The sequence below is a fragment of the Amphibalanus amphitrite genome, unplaced genomic scaffold (assembly GCF_019059575.1).
Source record: "Amphibalanus amphitrite isolate SeventyFive unplaced genomic scaffold, NRLGWU_Aamphi_draft 001936F_arrow, whole genome shotgun sequence".
NCBI lineage: Eukaryota > Metazoa > Arthropoda > Thecostraca > Balanomorpha > Balanidae > Amphibalanus > Amphibalanus amphitrite.
In genome coordinates, this window is record NW_024883429.1 from 1 (window position 1) to 23,187 (window position 23,187).

A 23,187-nucleotide genomic window follows, 5' to 3' on the forward strand; every position below is an offset into this window, starting at 1 on the left:
CGCGCCGGCGGCCGCCGCCCAGTGCAGAGGGGTGCGCTGGAGAGAGGGCAGGGAGAGAGAGAGGGGGGGAGAGAGAGAGAGGGAGAGAGAGAGAGGGAGAGAGAGCGAGAGAGAGAGAGGAGAGGAGAGAAGGGGAGAGAGAGGAGAGAGGAGGGAGAGAGAGAGAGAGAGCGAGAGAGAGAGAGAGAAAAAAAGGGTTAGGGGAGCTAAGGCTGTGGTTTATTCTCAGGGTAACGTGCATGTGAGATCATCGGTCATCGCTGCTAATCATCAAGCTGTCCTCCGAAATACTTGGCACGTCTCAGCTTCCGATAACTGCCAGTTACTGCCGATAACATCAACATCGTAGGTTAAATCACGTCTCCTTAGCCTAATGTTAGCGACTGTATAAAAAATGCACATATAAAACGAGACGCATGTAATCAGTCCCTTCAAATGCCCTATTGTCGTATCAACTCGACCGAGTTGATGAGTCAGAAAACAGAGTTCAAACGGAGTCCGGCCCCAGTTTATAATTGCATTTTGAAGCGGTTCAATTTGAACTGCCCAGTTTTGGGCCTGATTAGTCATCTTTTATTTCTCAGCAGTCAGTGAGCACTAACCTTATTACAATCCTCAGCGTTGAGCGCCTCACTGCTCAGGTGTTTGAGCAGAAGCGGCAGACATTTGTTGTTGCCACGCTGAGTTGCCAGATGACATGGGGTCACCTTGTCCTGATCTGGCAATGCAGGATTGCTGGACCTCTGAACTAGCAGCTTCAAGCAGGTGTAATAGCCCTGCGAGGCATGTCACAAGAAACCTCATCTACTCAGTTTTATCTTTGATATCGCATCAGTGTTGAATCAAGATTATCGGTATCAGATCAGCATTCAATCAACATGCCATATTCGCAAGAGCACTCAAAACATATCTTCCATCAACATTGTCGTAATCTAGATCGACAATCACGCACACCAATTTTCCTTCCTTTTCCCGTGACTAAATATTCCCATATTTGCATTAAGCTGAGCTCAATAAAGCGTAGCTTGGAATTAAATGCGGTCTCAGTTTGTATATAACTGAACTGACACCTCACTTCTCGCCATAGCAGAGCTCCCACTGACCCTGTGTGCGGCGCCGTGCACCGCCGACCGGCCCGCGTGGTCGGCAGCGTCAGCCGACAGCCCGGCCCTCAGCAGCAGGTCCACACACTCAGGCTGATTCCCCATCACGGCGAACGCCAGCGCCGAGCGGCCGAACCGGTCCACTGTGAGGTGTAGCGAGTCTATGGAATAGGGGGAGAGAATGAGCCTAGAGAGTTGAGAGAGTGGTCAGATATAGTAGAGAGTCTGTGGAATGGGGGGGGGGAGCAGTTAGACTAGAGATCATGATCAGGGTAGAGAGCATATGAGGGAGGGTAAACCAGGCATTTAAACTAGAGGTGGCAAGGTTCAGGATGTGTCATGGAGTTTTTGAGCAGTATTTGGTCCTTGGATCTGATTTGTATATTATTTCCTTGTGTATCTAAGTGCATACCTACTAAATGAAAGAAAATACTTGTTGATGTAAAAGCATCTATTCACTATAAACTTCATCAAACAATACACCCCTGCCCAAAATGAGCCATGTAGAAATAAATAAACAGAAACATCCATATACACCTGGATACAATAAGTCAGACCAACAAAGCTGTGGCTTTGTCAGCATGGGCCTCTGTTCTAGCAGTCTGTACTCACCAGCCACCAGCTTCTGAAGGTGCTGCTTTTCCCCATTGAGAGCAGCCGCGTGAGTGGTGCAGATGCCGGCTGGCAGGGGAGTCTCTGATGTGGCAGATGAGGGTGCAGAGTCTGGGGGACACAGCCAATGACAGATTTGATTTATTCAATTACTTACCATAAACATTCATATAAAAATGTTTTTACTTATATCAATATTAGACAGGAAAAAAGGTCTCATATGAATTATCATTATGCACAAAAGGAATACAATATTGCTACACAAAACTAAAAGGCTTGCACACCAGCAAAATGAGCAATTTGTTATCAATGTACCTGAATGTCTTCTTTCCAAATTCACACCCGCAAATGTGCCCATTTGCTGGAACTTATGCATCACTGCCATTTTCCTGGAATGTTAAATGCAGTGTGATTTCTCAAAACATCAATACCGATAAGAACATTGAAAACATGCTAAAATTGACAATGGATTATATGCATAGCTAGTCAAAGTTGTCAGTTTTTAAGCTAACAACTCTTTGCTAATCATAAATCATAATTGATGCTTTGATGCCAGCAGGGTTCAGGCCCGACTGGAAAAAATGCCTCCACTACGCTGAAGTTCTCGGCGGAGGTGATGCGCCGAAATTTCGGCGCAAGGGTTTATGCGCCGAAATTATCTTACCAAGCCATGCTTCATGCGCCAAAAATTTTCAAGGCTTACTGATGGCTGCAGGCTGTAGCCACGCACTTTTCGTCGAGGGGGGGGGGGCTGGCGTGTGTGTGTGGCTGTCTTCCAGTGACTACTGTCTACAGACGGTTGTTGGCGCGGTCGACGGGATCGGGCAGACAATAGACATCAGCAGGCCATGCGGGACCGAGCACCAGCGTTCGCTATCACAAAATCTCCTGACTCACAAACTCACTGGCATGTTCCATAATGTAACCTTTATTTTGTTGCCCGGCTCTGATCAGCAGTAGTGCCCAACCGGTGACTGACGCCTGACGGGGCCTTCAACCAACAGGCGTGGTGCAAGCACGGCCGATGGGATCGGGCAGATACCAGGCCACGCGGGACCGATTGCCAGCGTCCGCTCGCAAACCACACGCCGGAAATACAGGAATCACAACGGTCAATATGCACATGATAGCATACGTTATCTGAACTAGGGAATCCGACAATCCATAACCTCACTCTCGACCGGTGAACTGTTCCCGCCGTGGGAGAGTCACAATCAGGTTCACTGAACATGACTTAAATACCCTGAGACGAACACGAGACAAGATAAGTGATATTTAAGATGTTTAACTCCCGAAGACATTTAATCCTCGCCGGCCGAGGGGGGTTGGTGCCACCCCCCTGACGGTTTTTTTCGCGATTTACGCCGAAGTACGCCGAAAATTTCGGCGCAAGCCGTCGATTTACGCCGAAGTACGCCGAAAATTTTCGGCGCAAACGCCCAACTACGCTCGAGTTCTCGACGAAAGCGTGCATTTTTTCCAGTCGGGGGTTCAGGTTGGGGTAAAGGAGCTTTTGCTTCCCAATTTTGATAGCTTAATCATATGACATTCAAGTTACACACCTATAAAAACGATGCTCAGAAAATTGTTTCCAGCATGAAATTGAAATAAACCAAAATTAGGGCCTGAACTTCGACCTAAGACTGAGACGTTCCAGTTTGTTTGAGTTCAGAGCTCAAATCAAAACTCACTGTTGTTACATGATGCTAAGGAAAAGAGCACAAGCTCAGCTATTCATTTGTTTCGTGAATTAATTTTCACAAGAAATCGAGCAAAAATTCCTAAAACACCTTAAAAATAAATCATTTCCCACACATACAAAAGTGCGTCACGTTTCCAAGCAACGCGCCACAACACACTAAAAAGTCGTGACCGCCAAATTCATTGTTGTGCAAATACTTGTTAACTCAGATGCATTTTATTTGTAATTAGACTCAATTGATGGACTGAGACGGGAGACTCAACGTTGTTGGTGGATTTGGTGCTACTGAAAAATTACATGATGTACAATACCTGAAACTAAATCGAATACTTTGTCGTCGTCCATGACCTGCCCTTTGGCGATTTTGGCCTAAATGAATAAATTTGAATAGTATGATTGAATTAAGTGCGCGCATTTGAGATGAGCATCAAAATGTTTTTGTTTACTCTCCCATTCGAAAATGTCTTGATTAAATGTTCCTGCCGACCAACTACCGACAAAAAAAAACTACATGTCTGCTGACCTTCCAATGACCTAGCACGACCACAACCGTTCTTACGGTGTCGGAGCACGAGTGTCATTTCTTTCCTATTTAGTTTTCACCTTGACAGCCTGAGCCACCGTATCGAATATCGATCATCAGTCACTGCCACGTAAAACGTAAACGTAAAACGTTGACTTTTGTGAAGTCTTCGTAATGGCCGCCGCCACGCTTGCACAGTTACTAAGGCGTATGTATTTATTGCACGTTTATTTGGGCACTCTTACAGCATTTAAACTGGGACTACAACAGTCAATACTCAATAGGTCAGTGGTAGTCACGTTACGTCGTGGCAATAAATACCGCCTTTGAAATAAAAAAAGCAATAAACAGACCCACACAAACAAACAATATGACGCTAATATCTGCATCAAAACGTAGTAACATGTTACAATCCACTCTGCACAATGAAAAATAATGCCAACGCTAATACCGATACAGGGCCACAGGTTGCTTCTAAAATGCGATCAGGAAAGGCACTGCGAAAAAAAATATTTGCTACGGCTACCTGGTAAGTGGTAATGCCAATGTATCACTTCGAATAATTGTGATACATAAACGTTTAAAGTTCAAGGTTACATGCCGATAAGCGAATATTCGGTTGCATGTAGCGTTAGTCTTTAGATCCCGTCTCAAGTCAGCACGGAATTAGTAAGACGCGACATTTGTAGAAATAAAAGCATGGGCAACAACCATTCGTCCATGCTTTCAACTTTATGGGAAACGAAGACGAAGCAAAAGTTTGAGTTAATAGCAATGCCGCTCAGCTATAGATATCACCGATGCGTTCTTTGCGATGTCGTCGCATCCGTAACAAAGGATAACATCATGGATCATCAAAGTGGAGGCACTAGCTGAAGGCGCAGCGCGGAAAACTGACGTCACAACTGCGTCCATTGGTCGCCAGTGACGTCATACCAGCGCAGAGACTCGTCATTGGCTCTCCGGTAGTCTTCATCAGTACCCACGACAGCGGCAGACTGCAAACACATAGAAAGAATATTATAACACGGAGCTGGGTAAGTGATGAAATTGAAAACAAACATTTCCGATCGTAAGGCGTGAAAAGCATACAGCAATATTTACGAATTGATTGGTCGAGATCAGGCTACGTTCAATAAGCTTTGCCTAATACGGGCTCTGCCACGAACACTTCCCTCTTCCCTCGTGAGTTACGCCTCGCCGTGCTGCATCCTGACACTGCCTCTGTTGTGACCTTTGACTTAGCTCAACTTCCTCACCTGAATTCGCCCTGCCCTGGCTCCAAGATTAGTTTACTACTCCCCTGGCCCTATACCCACGTCTTGCTCCGCCCCTGTGGCATGACCTGTCCCCGTCTGCACCCCTGCACCTTGACCCGGCTCCCCAATTCCCCCTGGCTCCGCTCCTGCGCCTTGACCCGACTTCCCTTCCGCACACAGTCCACACCTTGGTTCCGCCCATGCACAGTGACCTAGTTTCGCCCCTTCCCCGCTCCCTGGGTCCGCCGCTGCGCCGTGACCTGACCTGGCCACGCGCACCACGTAGCTGTAGGGGTAGCCAGCTCGCTGCGCGCGGCTGTTGAGCCGGCACAGCTGGTGGGGCAGACAGCTGGTGTCCTCAGAGACCAGAGTCGCCAACATGGCGCCCGCCAGCGCCAATCCACCGGGAACAAACTCGCCCTCTGGAATATGGCGAAAATAGGCGCAACATCAGCTCCGGAATAACGGGATAGTGCTTACCGAGCACGTCTCTACGTCTGTCGAAAGAAAAATATAGAATTATCGTAGATATTCATGTTCTAGTACCGACTTGCAATTACCACACGCACTCCTGGCTGTCCGATGTAGCAGCATGCATCTTACATGAGTGTGAAATGAACTGTTTAAATCTTAATTGTTATCGGCTATATCGACTCACCTGCGTTATATTCGCTATCCAGCGAGCGACCTCCACCTCCATTGGCTATGACCTGGGCCAGGGCGAAGGCGATGAGGGCTCCTAGCGCGGCGAAACCGGCCAGAGCCCCTGCTATCCCTGGGAAACACTCGCAGTCGCCGTCTCTGGACTCTGGAATCAGATGGGACAGGTCAGATAATAAAGAATTAGATGTCATGCCATGCGTGCTGAAACGTTTGGGTTGCTTACAGGTAAGTTTTAAATTGCTATTTATGGCGTATAAAATAACTTGCTATTGTAATCTGTAATTGCGCACTGCGCAGTGACACGGAACGGGACGGTAATCAATCACTACAATTATAGCAAGAGAAGGCCTACACATTGAGTTACAAGCAACGATCCTGATGTTCAAGAGCGTGAAACAACCGGTTATATAATGGATAATGGCTTGAGAATGAATACGGGACTTTTCCCACACGTGCGAAAATTATAAATGTCAGGTCACTGCAACGGCGTAAATGTTTCGAACGTATCGGCCGACAGAAATGCGTTCCCACGAACCACAAAAAAAAACAGCCGGGGGAGGAAGAAAGAGATAAATAAAAAGGGAAGAGGAACAACAACAAAAAATCGCACAAGGATTCAGTTGACAGACAGACGAACGGTCAGACAGACGGACGGACGGACGGACGGACGGACGGACGGACGGACGGACGGAAAAACGGACGGACGGACAGACGAACCGACGAGAGGAAGGACAGACAGACGCCAAGAGGAGGGAGAGAAAGAGAGGGGAAGAGAGACAGAGACTCATCATCTGTTAGTACAACAAATGCAACACTGACGGTATCGCATCCAAAATCCCTCAGCAGCTGTGAGCAGCATTTTAGAACACTGTCCCGTCACTCTACTCACCTCCTTCCCTGTTCTCCACCACACTGATCTGCCTCCGCTCCATATCACTGATGACGTCACAGGTCCGATTGACCGCCTTCAGGGCAAACATCTCGGTCGGCTGCGGCACCATTTCGGCCATTATCTTCACAACTCCATCTGGCAGCCAGTTTAAACCGAGCGCCCGGCCGCCGCCGCCATTAATCAGCTGATTAATGAGAAACGTGGCGACCGCCGCTAGGGCGGCGCCACCGGCGATCAGCCCGATCAGGTCATAACCGGAACAATCGCAGGAGTTGTAGCCGTACCCTCCTCCGCCGTATCCTCCATAGCCGCCGCCGGAGGCAGCCGCGCTGAGGTCGGGTCCTGAGAGAGCTCGACGCCAACGAGAAATGCCCTCGGGCGATTGGGTCAGGGCGGGTAGAGCTGCAGATTTAGCGGAAGAACGAACTCCGGGAAAGGTGGTGTCAAGTTGTAATGAATGTAAAGCGAGAGAATCGCTTTTGAGGACGTGTGAATCGTGTCTACACTTGGCTGATATGACACTTATTTGCAAATGAAAGAGAAGGAATAGGAAGAGAGGTGTCACTAACTTGCCGTTCCTCCATGCTTCTGATGCCATTGCTTTGAAATGACAAAGAGTTTTACTCTTCGGTGCTTTTAAAGAACTTCTTATAAGCTATCTTGAACCTTTGTGGGCATAAGATGAACAATCTAGAACAGCTCGTTATAAAAGGACGATGAACTCCTTTGAGCACCTGAAAAGGGAAAAAGATTAGCAAAATTAGCAGCGTGCCCGCCCATACCTACCTATGTAAATCATTGCGATTGCATCATTGCATCCTTTTTCCAACAGCAATTTTCAATGAGGTCCAGTAAATTTTAGGATGAACGATCCAACTCCTAAACAGTTGGTAAAAAAAAAAAAACGTTCAACTAGGTAATTACGGCCAATAGTTCGGACATCACATAATAAGTGACAGATAAGAAATATAAACTGGCAACGTGGCAATATAAACTTGAATAAGGAAAATGTTCAAACCGACGTCTTCTTTGGACAGACTCGTTTTGTCTAATACCAAAAGAGCTTTAATACCAATTTTTGGTCTTTTGGTCTAATACCAAAAGGTAGTACCGTTTCAGGGTCAGACTAAGGGTTCGTAAGACATTAGGCTTACTAGAATTCACCGGCTGTTACACCGCAGCGGTCGACCCCGTCCCGTGATACAGGCGTGCAATGGGCAGGCCATCCAATCGTTCAAACGGTCACTCGGGACTAGGGACGAGTAGTATGCTCCTACTGATAACTGATTTAGTCTTTACCGGCTGCCGTGCGGTGTGGTGATTAAGGATGGGGTAGTCCTGAAGATCACAATCACAGATCGTCACAGCTCACTAATTTTACAACCACCCACCATTACAACTCACCTCAATTACCGCTTGACCTACCACAAATCTACCACAAAATATACCCAAACACCGCAATCACCAGAGTGCTTCTCCTCACCCCGACAATCCTCCAACCGCTCACCACCTCCAGACGTCCACTGATGGCTACCTACTCCGGACTCTCCCACCTCCGGAGGCCTTCTCACTCTGCCAGCCAACCGCTACCGTGGACAAATCGACCCGAAAAATGACGCTGAAATTCTGCACATCACTGTCTCACCGTTACGGTGGGATCTCCTGAACGGAGGAGCCACGGGAGCTGACCGTTCGTTCTGGTCCGGTGCTCATCAAAAACTGGCGGAAGTGGGATGGATGGCGCCTGCTGAGATTCTTGGCTTCGTGTGCGGTTTGGGAAACCGGCCATTAGCTAGGTTAAATTACAATCGTTGCTAATCTATTACATGTTCCATTTCTATTGAACGAAATCATTTAAACTCTAGCCTATACCCTTTGCCCGATACTCACTAACGTTGACGGCGCCTAACACTGGTCCACTAAACTCTACAATGCACTGGTCCCATCGTCCCTTTTTCGATCACTCGAACGTTGCGCTTCTTCGTCATCCTTCGACCATCTCGTCCATCGTTGCCATTTTGCTGTGTTTGAACACCAGCACTCCATTTATTTTACACAAATAAATTATGTGCAAGCTCACTACATCATACGGTAATTGAATATACACGACGCAATTATAGCATCTTCAAAAAGACATGTAGGAGTAATTCGCCGAAGGCACATAGTTGTAGGAAAAACACCGCACGCTTTCCTTCTTAGTTCTTACTATACAGAGTGGATGAATACCTAATCATTCATCCTCCTTCCTGTAGCTCATTCTCTCACATATATCTCATCGGACAAGCACTCACTCATCCTTAGTTTGCAGTTCATCCTCTCATGGATTTTATGGGATGAGCCTTCGCTCATTTTTATCTCCCATCTCGTTATGTGTCCGATAGGATAAGTTTTCGCTCACTATTATCCTTTCGTTGATCTCGCGGAATTCTTTGCAGAACCCTAGAAGAGCCAGTACTGCCGTCGATAGGCTATTGATCAGACGCGCGGTAGACTGGAAGAAGATCCCGACGATAGTCTCTGAAAACGGAAATACATTTATGTTTAAAATGTGCATCACCTATGCAAACTTATGAGCGTAATTTATTGCACTTGAAATGACGGAATACGTCCAAGAAATAGAAGCTGGTGACTGACAATCATCATTATGCATGTTAAAAGCCATAGAACCAGGGTTGTATACGACTCAATCAATAGCAATCAATTCAATCACGACAAATTTGGGAAACCAATCAAATCAATCAAGTCAGAGCAGTTTTCGGGAATTGATTCAATCGACTCAAACGCGACAATGAAAGGAATCAATCAACTCAATCAAACGACTCAAACCAAGACATACATTAGGTTTTTTGCCCCACCAACTTGGAAAAGTGTCCATAGCAGTCTGGTGTACCTACCTACCTACCTACCTACCTACAGAAGAAACATAAAAATATTGTCATTTAAAATTATAAATTGCCATGCCATTCAAAGTTTCTATGTAATAAGGAAGGATACCTAGTGATGGACAGGTGATATTGAGGTTCAATGGGTAGAATTGGAGCAGAAGTTTCATTTAATGGGTGCAAAATAACCCAATAGTTGACTCGCCCCTTAACCCAAATCACCACCTTTCACCTAAAAGTTGTCAATTTAATTTTGGCCATATTCCAGCTAAGTCATCAGGCCATCTACCCCATGTAAAGCCCCTGTCTGTCTCTTATGTGAGTTATGCTGAGCTCTTCTGAATTGAACCCTGAACATAATGAACCGAGCTAGGTTTCATGCCACACTGACACCATATGAAAGTGTTGAAAATGTGCTACAAATTTGACAACTTCATTACGTATGCTTTATGAAGACAGCAGGAAAGCAGGTAGGTACCTACTTACCTGCCTAGATGTGTCACTGGCTACCAACAGTACCAACGAAGGTAGATAGGTTATATGTGAAGAATTCAAAACATTTTATTGCAATACAATTTGAAACTGTTAGGACTGGGGATAGGGATGAGGATTAAAAGTATATTTAAAAGGAAATGGAGAGGACAGGGACTCTGGAACCACAGGATAAGTTAAGGACAAAGGAAGTAGGATAAGGAACAAGGAAAATTAAAACGCGAAAACGGCACGGTGCGACTGCGAAAAAAAAAACAAAGAAAACGTTTTGCCAATAAGTATGCTAAGCTTTTATAAATCCTTATTCTATGTCTTTTGATTTTTTGGTAAGATGACGTCATTGATTATCATGCAGTATGGTAGATCATCATAAAATAAATCGGTTGTACAACACCAATTTCGTTTTAATTATTATTTCATTTGAAATAAAACCACTTAATAATATTCGGTAAAATATTTTAAGGAAAATGAAGCATGTTTAATATGTTATGCTTAGGCTCTCAGGAGAAAAGGATCAACAAACGTTCTGCTGCAAGTTAAACAATGCAGCAAATTAGCTATTAATTAGGGACGTAAACGTAATTAGCGAGACGAAAACGGCGCTTTTGTTTTAGTTATTTTTGTAGTTTGTAGGGGTTTCAGATATTTATAGAGTTCAGTGGGTTGTTTCTGAGGAGATGTGGAGATGTGAATTATTAATTAATCACACTTTATTAGTATATAGGGCCTTGCACTTTATCATCTGGATTAAAAAAAAAAACGTTTCCTGCTGAGTGCAGAAAGGTAGGTAGGTGCATCGCCAGGTTCTATCACCAGGATTGGAGCAGTTAGGTAACCGCAGGTTGTTTGAAAGGACAAACACTATTCGTTAGAATTGTGTTTTTCTATTATTGCAGTTGAAAGTCAAAGTTGGCTGTTCATGTTTAGGCCCTGTTCTTTATTTGGCCGTCTACCCCATATTGCAGTTGTGATGACAAGCAGTTTTCAGTGTAGTTTTGTGATCTTTGATGTCATCAATTGGTGTCATTATTTTTCGTCAACTAAAACTTATTTGGACTTTCCATTCAATCGACTCAATCATACGAGTCACTCTAATTTTCGGGAATCAAATCAGTCAACCAGTCGCTAAAGTCAAACGAGTCAGTCAACCAGTAATCTCGAAAAGTCAATCGACTCAATCCAATCAACTCAAAATACGCGTTGAATCAAATCAATCAATTCAATCGACTTGATTGATATACAACCCTGCATAGAACATGAGAAATTTATATCTTATTGCCACAAAAATGAACAACTTACGCGTTCTCTTAAGGCCTGGCTACACTATGCGTTTTCTGCGTGCGTTTTTGCAGGTTTGCGTGTTTTGCGTAATATCGTTCTAGGAAAAAAGTTATAAACAATATAATTTCTACTTTGGTTATGTACAAAAGCTAATATAACTCTTATGTAACTAAAATTTAAGGTGAAAAACATCACAAAAACGTAATATCGTTCTTTTTTCTAGAACGATATCACGCAAAACACGCAAACACGCAAAAAACGCACGAAGAAAACGCATAGTGTAGCCAGGCCTTTATACATACATGTCATTGAGACACACATTTTATATATCAGTTCCAGTTGGACCCCAGCCAATCCTGATCTGGCCTGAGTCAAGTACTGTCACTAGGTCAAACCATGCACACCCGTCAGTGCCATTAGCTATAGCTCGACGAGCATTGCTCGTCTCCACTTGCCGTCATGACACCCCTCCCCCCCCCCCATAACCCAACCTCGTCTAGGCCGCCCGTGCCAACGCGTCACTCGTCACACCGGGTCACGTGACCCTGTCACGCGTGACGTCATGCGTCACGCTGCGTTCGTTCGCACGAGCTGGGTTCGGGCGTGTTCAGCAGAGCGTGTCGAAAGGCCCGATTTGCAGTCGGTGGCTGGCTGGTGGATGGCGCTAGTATGTCGCGAGGCCAGGCCATCGACTAGCCAACTGGATCAACCGTTGCGTCACGTTCGTGCGCTTTGTCGCCTCTGAGTGTGACTCCTCTTCAGAGACGCTACAGACTCTTTACAGATCTAAATCTGTGCATTTCGCGGTAAAACGGCAGGCGAATAGCTGAAGGTCTATTTCTATTTATTTATCGACAGATCTCGTAATGATAATTTTAGTGTTTCAAAAATGCAAAGAAAACGTTGTAAGAGATATCTAAGCAGCGAGCTAGGTCTGTCAGACTATCTGCCTCTCTGTACGGTCTGTCAGTCAGTCTGTGTAGGGGTGCTTGCCCTCTCTCTCTCTCTCTCTCTCTCTCTCTCTCTCTCTCTCTCTCTCTCTCTCTCTCTCTCTCTCTCTCTATCTCTCTCTCCCTCTCTCTCTCTCTCTCCCTCCCTCCCTCCCTCTCTCTCTCTCTCTATCTATCTATCTCTCTCTCTCTCTCTCTCTCTCTCTCTCTCTCTCTCTCTCTCTCTCTCTCTCTCTCTCTCTCTCTCTCCTCACCGCTAAGACTCTGCTGTCCTGCCCATCTGTCCGCGCCACTGAACTCCCCAATCGCACGTGTGACGTTTTTGATGACGCCATAGGAGACACGGTAGATACCCGGTGGCTGACGTTTGACGAGTTAGGCGGAACTGAAAGAGAAGAAAAATCCCAGCCATTTCTACGATGATTCCAGATGAATTAACAAATGTACCGAGATATAGATGTTGCAATGTCCGGAATCCTTTTTTATATTGTCGGTTGTCCAAATGGATTGCTGTGGGCCCGACTGCTCCGCCAAGCAGGGCTTGACGCAAATGACATCATGGACCCACTACCTGATTTTGCCCTACATCCCGTCCTGGGTATAATTGATAATAAACACGCTAAAATTCCCCATTATCATTTTTTTCAAAGAAAAATTAAACCGAAATGCCTCTGCCGATAGCATTTACCTGTTCGCTGTAGCGAAGGCAGCGTTACACGTGGGTCCTCTGCTTGACGACGCTGCTGTATAATCTCGGCCAATGTGGGCCTCGGGTTTGCCACCAATGACGTCATACCTCCAGTGACGTCACCAGCAGTGACCAGTGCGCTCTTCTGAGCTCGCTGAACAGAAGTGGCCGTTTTGGAGTCAGAAGCCGTTGCCTTGCTTCTGAAACATTGAAGTATTTTTGTTGTAGGTAGTTTGTCTCTTGTTAAATTATTTATTTGAAATACGTTTTTAAAGTCTCCAACCGTCACTAAATAATTATCGGAACATAATATTTATTATGATATAGGTAGGCAAATACAGATGTTAATAAAGATGCTCACTGATTTATAGCATACACCCTATCATATTCTAACCAGTCGCAAACCGTTTATTTCACCGTTTTCTCACCTTCCCAGTCCCAGGATGCTCCAGCCGGCCAGGCCGTCCTTGACCCAGCCGTGTGACGTCACCGCTGGCTGGGCCGGTCGACCAATAGGCGGGATCGGGGGCGGAGCCAAACTGTGACCGGTCGTTCTGCCGACTTCAGTCGACGGTCGGATCGGTGGATTTCTGTGGATTAATCACCATCAAAATTAGAGAAGCATCAATTTGTAAACTAAGGACACATTCAAGAAAAAGCAGCACTGATATTCTTACGAATTGTCTGTGCAACATACCAAGTAAAAGCTTAGTTGCGGAGCCTAAAGGTGAGCTTATATGCTTCCTATTATGTAAATGAAAAAAAAAATGTTTTAGATAAGATTACTCACAAATAAAGATCATTTTCCACCTGAGTATCGTTTGTCGTTCGCAAATAAATCCGATGCCAAAAATGCAGCGCCAATAACTTTATCGTACAACTTACCTGTTTTCGATATCCTTCCCGGTGAAGAACTTGTCGTCGATTTTCTTCTTCAAAGTAGTGATATTCCCAAGTTTTCGCAGGGCTGCAGAAGTAGAGAACTCCTAGAATTGGGCGGGGGGAGGGGAGAATAAACAAAGTTAACTCCTGCCATCTAGGAAGATCAGTCGCTCCGTCCCGTCGACCTGGTCGGCGACTTTACGTATCGGCTGGTGGGAGTCGTCAGCCACTACGGTGGCGCCACGCACTCAGGACACTATGTGTCTGACGTGTACAGTGTAGGACGGGACATGTGGTTCCATTACGACGACCAGCGAGTCAGCTGCGTGGACGAGACGCACGTCCTGAATGAAGGTCACCAACGGGATGGTTATACCTTCTTTTACCTCCACAAGGAGCTCTGCAGCCAGATAGTTAGGATGGAGGGTGGGGGACTGTAACTGCCGCACGGAGGATTGGCGCTTGAACGCCTCCTGACCGTGTCCGAGCGGGCATGTGTGCATGGGTTTGTGTGTGCGTGTGTGTGGATATGTACCGGAAATGTTTTAGGTATATCATATAAATACTCCTGCCATCCAAGTAGGTATTACACTAATCAAATGACCACCGTCCACATTTCACTAGGCCTTCTAAGGACGATTTAAGTCCCTTCCCTTTGCATTGTATTTTTATTAGTACCTAGTACCCACCTTCGACTTTGATTATACCTATTGGTCTCTTTCAGTGCATGGGGGATAAATATCATATTTGATATTTTCCTATATAGTATTATAATCACCTGTTGCGCTTTCCTGGAAATCTCCTGTGTGTGGGTGGCGGCGTACTGGTTTTGCGTGAAAAACTCCAGCTGAAGTAGTGAGCTGCAGTCGGGCCGCTGAGCCGGGTCCATTACCAGACATGCCTGGGATTGAGACAGGGCAGGGGAAAACAAAATCATTGCCAACGTTTGTGATTGCAAGCAACCCTTTTTTAAATAGATGTTCTCATTAAAATGTAACTATAGCTCCAGGATAAATGAAGCTTATTCGCCTGGCGACATGGAGAAACAATCAATATCCATTGTTTGACTAAGACATTTAGTTTTCCCTTTCGAATCCCGCGAAAATATCTATGTACTGTACAGTTGCACCGATTTTCGCTGCAAGGATGGACAATGGACACTTTGGATTATCTTAGTTGTCTTAGTTGCCTAGGTTTCTCGCTGACCTATCACAGAATTTGGGGTACAAGTGAAGTTACAGTATTGTTCATATAAGTTTATAAAGTATACAAGCTCTATTATCTGACTTGACCATCGCATTGTCAAATATGTTTTCCATAAGTGCAATGCAAAATACATATTACCCAAATCGATGCAAAGACCGTAATTTAGGTCTGTACATACAGCCTAAATGTCTGCATTGCCATTGTGCAATCACGCTAATAGCAGCGTTATACGCTACGATTCCTAGAACATCAACACGACTGATTGCGTCACAGTCGCAGCGCTCAGTAACTGCTGTTTGGCACGAGCTGGTATAAAACTGACTGGCTGCTACAGCAGTATCAACAAAGCCACTGCCACTATCGAGCCGTGTTGGAACCGGGGCTAGCACGCCAAGGAGCGGCGTGCTGGTGTGTAGTTGCAAAACAAAGTAATAGTAAATGGTGTGTGTGGTTTGGAGGTTATTTTTGACGCGTAGTGGTTATTTGATTATGCAACAGACAAAATATATATTTACATAACTTAACATAGTCACACAGCTTGGCCGGCGACAAGAGAGGTTTAAAGCACTGAAATCGTCTATAATTTCAACGCAGTATAAATACTTGAAGAACGATTCCAATGATAAAATCGCTATCTGCTTGATTTTCAAGAACGTTCAAATCAATAAGCCATTTTTTCGTCCTACACTGTAAAAAAAGTTTAGCACCATAGAGGTACTTTTCAATTGACTAATTTTCAGTACCCTAGCGGTGCTAAGCTAAGCATTTTATTCATACTTAACTGAGATCTAGTTTAGTATCAAGGTGCTAATATAAGTACCCATATTTGTTTAGCACCCGTGTACTAAATGTAGTACCCTACACCTGCTAGACCAATTTTCAGTACCCTAGCGGTGCTAAACTTTAAAAGGTGCTAAGAATAGCATGCAGTTAGTACCTTCCGTACTCACATATGAACCGTTTTAGCGCTATTGTTACCCAACGACAAGTAGAATAATGCTAACGAAAGCATTGGGGCTGAAAGTAGAATATCTATACTAGTTAAAGCTGCTGCATGAAAAGTTCGCAAAAACTGCTTTCTTTAGCAGCACATACTTTCACTAGTTACTGCAAAAAGGACTAATCGATTACCAAAAAGGAAATTGTGTAAGGCCGAAAAGACGTGCAAAAAAGGTTATATCCTAGATAAGTGATAACTACAAGTCTCAATGATTGTGTTTTGCATTCTGCAATATTCCCGTGTAAGTGCATCTTTCAAGCATCCAACACATTATAAAATTAAAAAAAAAATAATGGAACATTTATTAACACTTCATTTCATCTGCATGAAAAACAAATTAAATATATACACAAACAAACGCACGGGAAATAACGAGAGGTCGCTCATATACCTGCACACTCGCAGTGACCGACGATTAACGCGAGATCGACTGGGGGAGGCGGGGGGGGGGGTCGTTGAACCGACGTTCCGTTCATGGCCATAAGTTCGACCTCATCCACGACCAGACGGCGTTTAGTGATAGACGGAACCGGAGACCCCGTGTTGTTGTCGTAGTTGTCCTCCATTGTAAGTGGTAGTCGACGGAAGAACTGACCAGGCCCCATGCCTGGAGCAAAAAAAAACTGGATCAGTTCCAAGATTTTTTTTCTGTTGGGAGCTATTTTCGCAAACAACACAACTTTCCTTCAGACCAAGAAGCGCGATTTGCCAAAGTCGGAATATGAAGCACTTAAACAATATAAGATAATGTCAAAAGATACAACGTGTCAGACTCACCAAAGTCGATCAACGTCGGTGTCGGTGGCATGTGTCGGTGGCAAATGCTCATGTACCACCCGGCCCCGGAGCACTTCACTTCACTTCACTGCACTGCTGCACTGCACTTCCCTCCACCTCACTGCCTCCCGGAGCAGGGGCACGCACTCCCATGCCACGCACGACGGATTCCACCGATAATAGCTGATATCACTCGGTGGCATGTGCCCGGAGCACTTCACTTCATTTCACTTAATATACCGGAGCACGTGCACACACTCCCACCACGACCAACGGACTCCACTAAAATGGCGCAACACGTGGCCGGAAACAGCTGGCACGCGCATGCGCATATCGCTCTGCGCCGTCAAAACGTGCTAAAGGGCTGGTGATAAGACTCCCAGAGATTTGTAAAGCAGGGCTTAGCTACTTTCTTTGGCGCCAATTTCAAATTTGTTTCCTCTGTAAGCATGTCCGGTTCTATTGTGATACTAACGTAAGCACCATATTCAGCATTACCAACTTCTAAAACACTTAACCCTAGAACGCCTAGGGGGGGGGTTGTATCAACCCCCCCCCCTGAGGTTTTTTCGAAGTGCACGCTAAACGGCTTGTCGTAGCGGGCTGAAATTTTCAATACCCTCTGGGGCAACCTTTGCGCATCTTTTGCCGAAAAAAATTGGTCGGGTCATGTCAGGTCACGGAGTTATGACGTCATAAGAGGTACAGCCTCCGGCCGGATTTTCACAAACTGAGTGCCAACGCCCGAGGTTTCCTGCCGGTGGTACGGACATCGGTTGATGGATCGTGATGAAACTTCCCATGCATGTTGGGGCAAGTATTGGCTATCATATGGTATAAGAAATTTGACCGAGTCAGGTCAGGTCACGGAGCTATGACGTCACAAGAGGAACAGCGTCCGGTACTATTTTTGAAAAGCGCCCGAACCACTATTTTGCTAATTCTTGTCACCTCAATGGGAATATGCAGCAATATTAGCTTCTATAGGGAGCAGATGGACCTCCCAAATCCAAAAATACAATCAGATTTCAAAAATTTAAATTTTGATTTTTCGAATTTCTACCGCCGACTGTGACCTTGCCGACTTCCGGCGCTCCCAACGCGCCATTTTTAGAGCTAGGGAAACGAAATACATACCAAACGATAGAGAATTGATCAAGGAACCCGATAGTGAAGGTTTCAAGTCGATATCTCCCACCGTTTTGCCGCAATCGCCGCCGAAAGTTGAAAAAAGTTTATTTTTCCGAAAAATTGACCTTTGACCGGTCAAAAGTAGGTCAAATGTTGACCTAGGACCAAAAAATATACCACCAATCGCGAGATCTCGTTGAGAGCAATCCGTTGGTTTTTTCCGCTAAGCTCTACGACCTTCCGTTTCGAAACGCCAGGGGGGGGTCGTAACAACCCCCCCCCGGTCGTTCGTGTTATGAGAAATGGCCTGGTCGTGCGAGGGTTAAAATGGTTCTAATTAGAAATCCAGCTTGAAAGAGCACTCACTGATGGACTGGGTACTAGCAGAAGTAGACGTTAAGCTCAGTAGAAGAATAGGTGATCTAAACTTATAATATTTGATGGGAATGTTAGCTATCATTAGCACAGTATTAGCACCATGCTTCTTTGTAAATACGTCGTAGGGTTCTTTTGACGCTAAAAGGTGCTACGAATAGCAGCCGTTAGTACCCCAAATGCTAAACTTTTTTTACAGTGTAGATCGACTGCACTCTCCTCGACATTCTCGGCCCACAGACAGTAATCAATGATGAGAAGGGTCAACCATTCTGATCGCCCTCATAAGTCCCAGTTGAAACCACCCACTATGCTAACGCAGGGAGTTTGGCACATATACGCTAATCTAATAGGTACTGTACTGCGAAGTTAGTACAGCCGCTAATCTAATACTGCGAAGTTGGTACAGGACCTACAGGACCTACCTCGAGTAGCTGCAGCTGCGGCGCCGGCCAGGAGGGGAATTTCTCGCCGAACAGGGGTCGACCCGTGCCCCTGAGACGTAGGCCGTGGGCCACGGCGCCGTGACCTAGACGTAGCTGGTGGGCGAGGCAGAGAGGACCTGCCGGGCGCGCACAGATTCAGTCGGAGCGGAAACGGAAAGAAATCCATCGGCGAAACGATACAGGGAATGCGTGGATGAGGCGGAAGAACACATCCGGTACCGACTGTCGGGAACTGGCAAACAGACATCGTGTATTGCCTGTTAGTGGAACACCAATAGTTCTTCTACTTGAGTTTTTTTTAATACCGCTAGTTTCATTAGTCTGTCTATCCCAAGGTCATGGGGAGGTAAAACAAAGCCCAACCCAAATTCACAATTCACGTAAATAAATCCTCAACTTTTGCTGTCGGTCATTGCTATAAAACAAAAACGGGGGCACCGTCGGCCAATCGAGCCGCAAATGGGGGTCACTCGGTCAGGCCTATTGACTGTTTGCTCTGGTTGCCCTAGTAGCAGTAATAGCTGCAGCAGCCACAGTGCAGCGGAGACCTGGGGTAGGTAGGTGTGAAAACGCAGGTCGATTGGAGACTCGAGGAAGACTAAGGAGATATTTGGTACTAAAGATATTGTGATAATGCTGTGGGAAGAACAAGGCCTTATGTGAAAAGCAGTTTCTAAATGAATGACCTGACGCAAACAAAAATTCCAGTACCTACTTTATGAGGCATTGATAGCCAATTAGTTTGAAGTTCGCCTGCAATGATCTGCATGACTCCGCAATGACCATCATATAATGCAATTGAAATACCCTCATCTGAAATTAAGCTAAATCTGGTTTCATTTGTAACCACAATCATTCATAATATGAACGATGCAAATATACCATTGAAAATATCCGTTTTAAAATGTCCGCCTTTGGAGGCCCTCCTGTCCCAATGAACTGAACTGAGGCCATCCCTGCGTGACTGTCGTCGTGCAGTGACTCGCACGTTACTCCAGTGAGACAGGTGACGTTCCGTTCCGGTTCACTGCAGCGACCGTTGGTTCCAACTGCGGCCCGCCGATCTGCGCTGAACTGAAGCGGAACGAAGTACTGGAAGGTAGACTGACCCGCAATGCACCCGTGCTTTACGGGATAGTCTAGCTAGCCAAGCGACAACGTTTGGAGGTAATCGTTCTTATCTGTCGGGTGTTTTATCCACATTATTAAGATAATTAAGTGAAAATTGTCTGATAAAGTGTAAGTGTACTTTTATCTGAGCTGTGAAGCAAAATACTATCAAGTATCAACTGCTGCCAGTTGTCACTGCAATCTGCCCCACGCTATAAATGTAATACCTATTGTAATACATTACTCGCTGTCACCTGCAATCATCATCAAGGCTTGATACCCTGTTTTCACACCATCATTTGCTCCGGACGGGGAGGGGCAGGGAGAGGGCCGCACGCTGTGCTAGCTGTATTGATCTTCCTAACTGGAATCGCGCCCCAATTGCAGGGTATGCACAATTGATCACGGTCGACACGGTCTACCTTCACAGCGTACACAGGCCATTCGTCAAAACAGGTAGTGAGGTGAACAGCCCTTGTGTGTGAACAGCCCGGTGGAGTGTGTGTGACCTTGAGGGGTCGGTGTATTGAATTTAGTCTGATACGGGACTACGAAGCAAAACATGTGGTATAATTCAAACAGTTATTTTCTAGATTAGTGCGGAAATGACCAATCACAATGGCTGGCTGCAAAAAAAAAGATGTTACAAATTCTAAATACAAACATATTTTTTGGAAGGCTTGAATCAAATGGTGAACATAGCAAAAGCCAAATAATGCTGCATCATAGGTGAACGGAAAACGTTTATCATTGCATTCCTTCCGTCGGCTTACGTCACGTCACGTCTTCTTTTTGAAAAAAAAATAGGTTGACCGATAAAAATAACATATTATGAGAGCACTAACCTCCGTGGCTATTGGCATGGCCTATACGTCTATCCAACGAACTCTACATGGTGACTAAATCTGTGACTTGTTATGTGACCTAGCCTGTGACCTAACCTGTCACCTTACCTGTGACCTGCAGAATGTGATGCAGTTGGTCGACGTCACTCTCGCCGGGAAAGAGTGGATCGCCAGTGAGCATTTCGGCAAACAAACAGCCAGACGCCCAAATATCCACCTCCCTGCCAAACACAGACAAACAAACATACATATAAATCAATAAACCCACCTACAGGTATGTGGTGCATGTAACCCTAAATGACCCGTCGAGGGCGCGGCCCGATCGGCCGCGACCGGTCACGTGACCGACCGTGCCAGACGCTGCAGGGTGAGCTCGGTCGGGGAGGGCAGTGGGGCTGTGACTGTGACGCTGTCGCCATCGCCGCTGAATACAGAAGTACGCTGTATGAAGACTCTACAAGGTATATTCACATAATCACATTCATCCGGGTTAGCAACGTCAAACTAGCACGAATTTTCCCGATATTTTTGTTGACATCAATACCGCTGATTTTGGCGCGTGCAAGGCTCGATGTTTGGTCCTGTTTTTCAATCGCTACAAACCTTCCTCATCAAGACACACAAGCTCAGTCAACCACTTGACAATTTCTTAGTAAAAGCATGATAAACTCACTTGCCATAGGCCGTCTCGCCGACGAGCAGCTCGGGAGCACGGTACCATCTAGTGGCGACATAGTCAGTGCAGCTTTCTCCGGGCGCCGCCAGGGGTCTCGCGAAGCCGAAGTCACACAGTTTGACCACGCCGCCGGCCGAAATCAGGACGTTCTCCGGTTTTATGTCGCGATGGATGACCTGTGCAGAAAAGAAGATGTTTCGGCCGCCACTGACCATGTTCCCAGACCGTAATAAGAATATTTATGTCGTAGGTTTATCTACTTAGCCCAGCAGGTGTGGAGCTGTCAAACTATGCCGTTTTGAAGAAGGTTGATAAAACATCATTGAGACATAAAAGACAGAGTACAGACATCACACCAGCGGCATCTCATGTAAATAGGACATGTGAGAGGCATCCATTTCAAACAAATTATAAAGTGCATCGTTTCTCTTCGATGACATCAAACTGTAATTAATTCAGATCTAAGTATAATATTTCCCACTTGCGCAGTGATGTCATTCATACCGATTGTGCGTGGCAGAACTGCAGCGCCCTCAGCAGCTGCAGCATGTAGCTCCTGACGACGTCCGGCGGCAGACCTCCTTCCCCCCTGGCCTCCAGCAGGTGCAGCACTGTGTTCTCCACAAACTCAAACACCAGACAGAGGCGTCGTTTTTGACGGAACACCTCCAGCAGGTTCACCAGGTTCTCGTGTTTCAGACGCTGTGAACATGCAGTATGACGTTAGAAGCAGCGGAAGAGGGATTCCTGGTCTTAAAATGTACTCAGTGGATGTGTTCAGGTGATATTTCGACTGTGGGGTTCGTATTCTTTTCTTTTTTTGATTTGAGTTATGAATAGTGGACGCCTAGAAAGAACAAGGTGAGAAACAAGGTAACGAATGTGAGGTATGCCGTCAATATGACAGTACTACAAACGCGTGACAATGGCAAGTTTCCTAATGCATCCTTCATCTCACCAATAATACTCACCCTTAGCGTCCTTATCTCGCGCATGGCCACTTTCCGCACGTGCACGTCTTGCTGCTCACCCTCCAGAAAGCGTTTGATGGCCACGATCCTTCCCGACTCCCTGTGTCGACATTTGATGACCACGCCGTACGACCCCTCGCCTACCACACCGAGCTGGTCGTACTTCTCCATGGTAAATCTGGGAAGGGTACTCAATCAAATCAGGACTAGTTTGGTGCAAAAAAGGCATAGAATGAGACGTAACTACTAAAAAACGGCGGTACGAAGCCGCGCGATTTATGAACAGCTACCTACTCCATATGTAATATGTATACCTACGTTAGCAATTCTGTTTACAGGAAAATAAGAAGAAAGCGGCAACAAGCAGTTCCTAGCATTTCTGATAGAATATGAGATAAGCGTCCAACGGACGCCGATCAGAACTCACATCAGCTTACCAGTGGTTCCTGCGTCACCACAGCGCGGTCAATCCTCGGTCCAAGCTCCTTAGTTCTTGGCAACACTTAGGCTAGCTCTCATCTCATCGACTCTCAGTCTCAGTGGCGCACGAAAAATGCCAATTGAACTATAGACCTACTTCAAGTATAAACTCAGTTGATATTTAGGCGAACCTCCGTTCGCTAGCACACCAACTTCCCTCGATGCTCACTAAAAAAAAACTCAACTTTCAGTTTACCACTCTCCAACTCAGCCATCTCTCAACGCCTCTCCATAGCTCAAG

The 23,187-nt window shown here is 45.7% G+C and overlaps 2 protein-coding genes across 2 annotated transcripts; both read right to left on the reverse strand.

Annotated features, from left to right (window-relative positions):
* Window positions 1-4,158: 4,158 nt before the first annotated feature.
* Window positions 4,159-8,781, reverse strand: LOC122375838. Its single transcript, XM_043355382.1, has 4 exons — window positions 6,752-8,781; window positions 5,858-6,007; window positions 5,465-5,621; window positions 4,159-4,938 (listed from the first exon to the last, which is right to left on the reverse strand). Exons 1-4 carry the CDS (start codon window positions 7,350-7,352, stop codon window positions 4,809-4,811), a joined length of 1,038 nt encoding a protein of 345 aa, XP_043211317.1. The 5' UTR covers window positions 7,353-8,781; the 3' UTR covers window positions 4,159-4,808.
* LOC122375837 (cyclin-dependent kinase-like 4) lies at window positions 8,771-23,063 on the reverse strand. Its single transcript, XM_043355381.1, has 12 exons — window positions 22,894-23,063; window positions 22,467-22,644; window positions 22,000-22,197; window positions 21,493-21,671; window positions 20,928-21,040; window positions 18,844-18,980; window positions 14,708-14,830; window positions 13,933-14,033; window positions 13,476-13,637; window positions 13,048-13,247; window positions 12,614-12,744; window positions 8,771-9,271 (listed from the first exon to the last, which is right to left on the reverse strand). Exons 2-12 carry the CDS (start codon window positions 22,635-22,637, stop codon window positions 9,230-9,232), a joined length of 1,557 nt encoding a protein of 518 aa, XP_043211316.1. The 5' UTR covers window positions 22,638-22,644; window positions 22,894-23,063; the 3' UTR covers window positions 8,771-9,229.
* Window positions 23,064-23,187: the final 124 nt, after the last annotated feature.

Excerpts from the sequence above, each read along its gene's own strand:
- LOC122375838 (XM_043355382.1), bottom strand. The coding sequence starts at position 7,352 with ATGGCATCAGAAGCATGGAGGAACGGCAAGTTAGTGACACCTCTCTTC. Across the intron at positions 6,008-6,751 it reads GGTGGAGAACAGGGAAGGAG|AGTCCAGAGACGGCGACTGC; the intron begins GTGAGTAGAGTG and ends ATCTGATTCCAG. Across the intron at positions 5,622-5,857 it reads GGATAGCGAATATAACGCAG|AGGGCGAGTTTGTTCCCGGT; the intron begins GTGAGTCGATAT and ends GCCATATTCCAG.
- LOC122375837 (XM_043355381.1), bottom strand. The coding sequence starts at position 22,637 with ATGGAGAAGTACGACCAGCTCGGTGTGGTAGGCGAGGGGTCGTACGGC. Across the intron at positions 21,041-21,492 it reads GGCGAGACGGCCTATGGCAA|GGAGGTGGATATTTGGGCGT; the intron begins GTGAGTTTATCA and ends TGTGTTTGGCAG. Across the intron at positions 12,745-13,047 it reads GCCTTCGCTACAGCGAACAG|TTCCGCCTAACTCGTCAAAC; the intron begins GTAAATGCTATC and ends CTTCTCTTTCAG.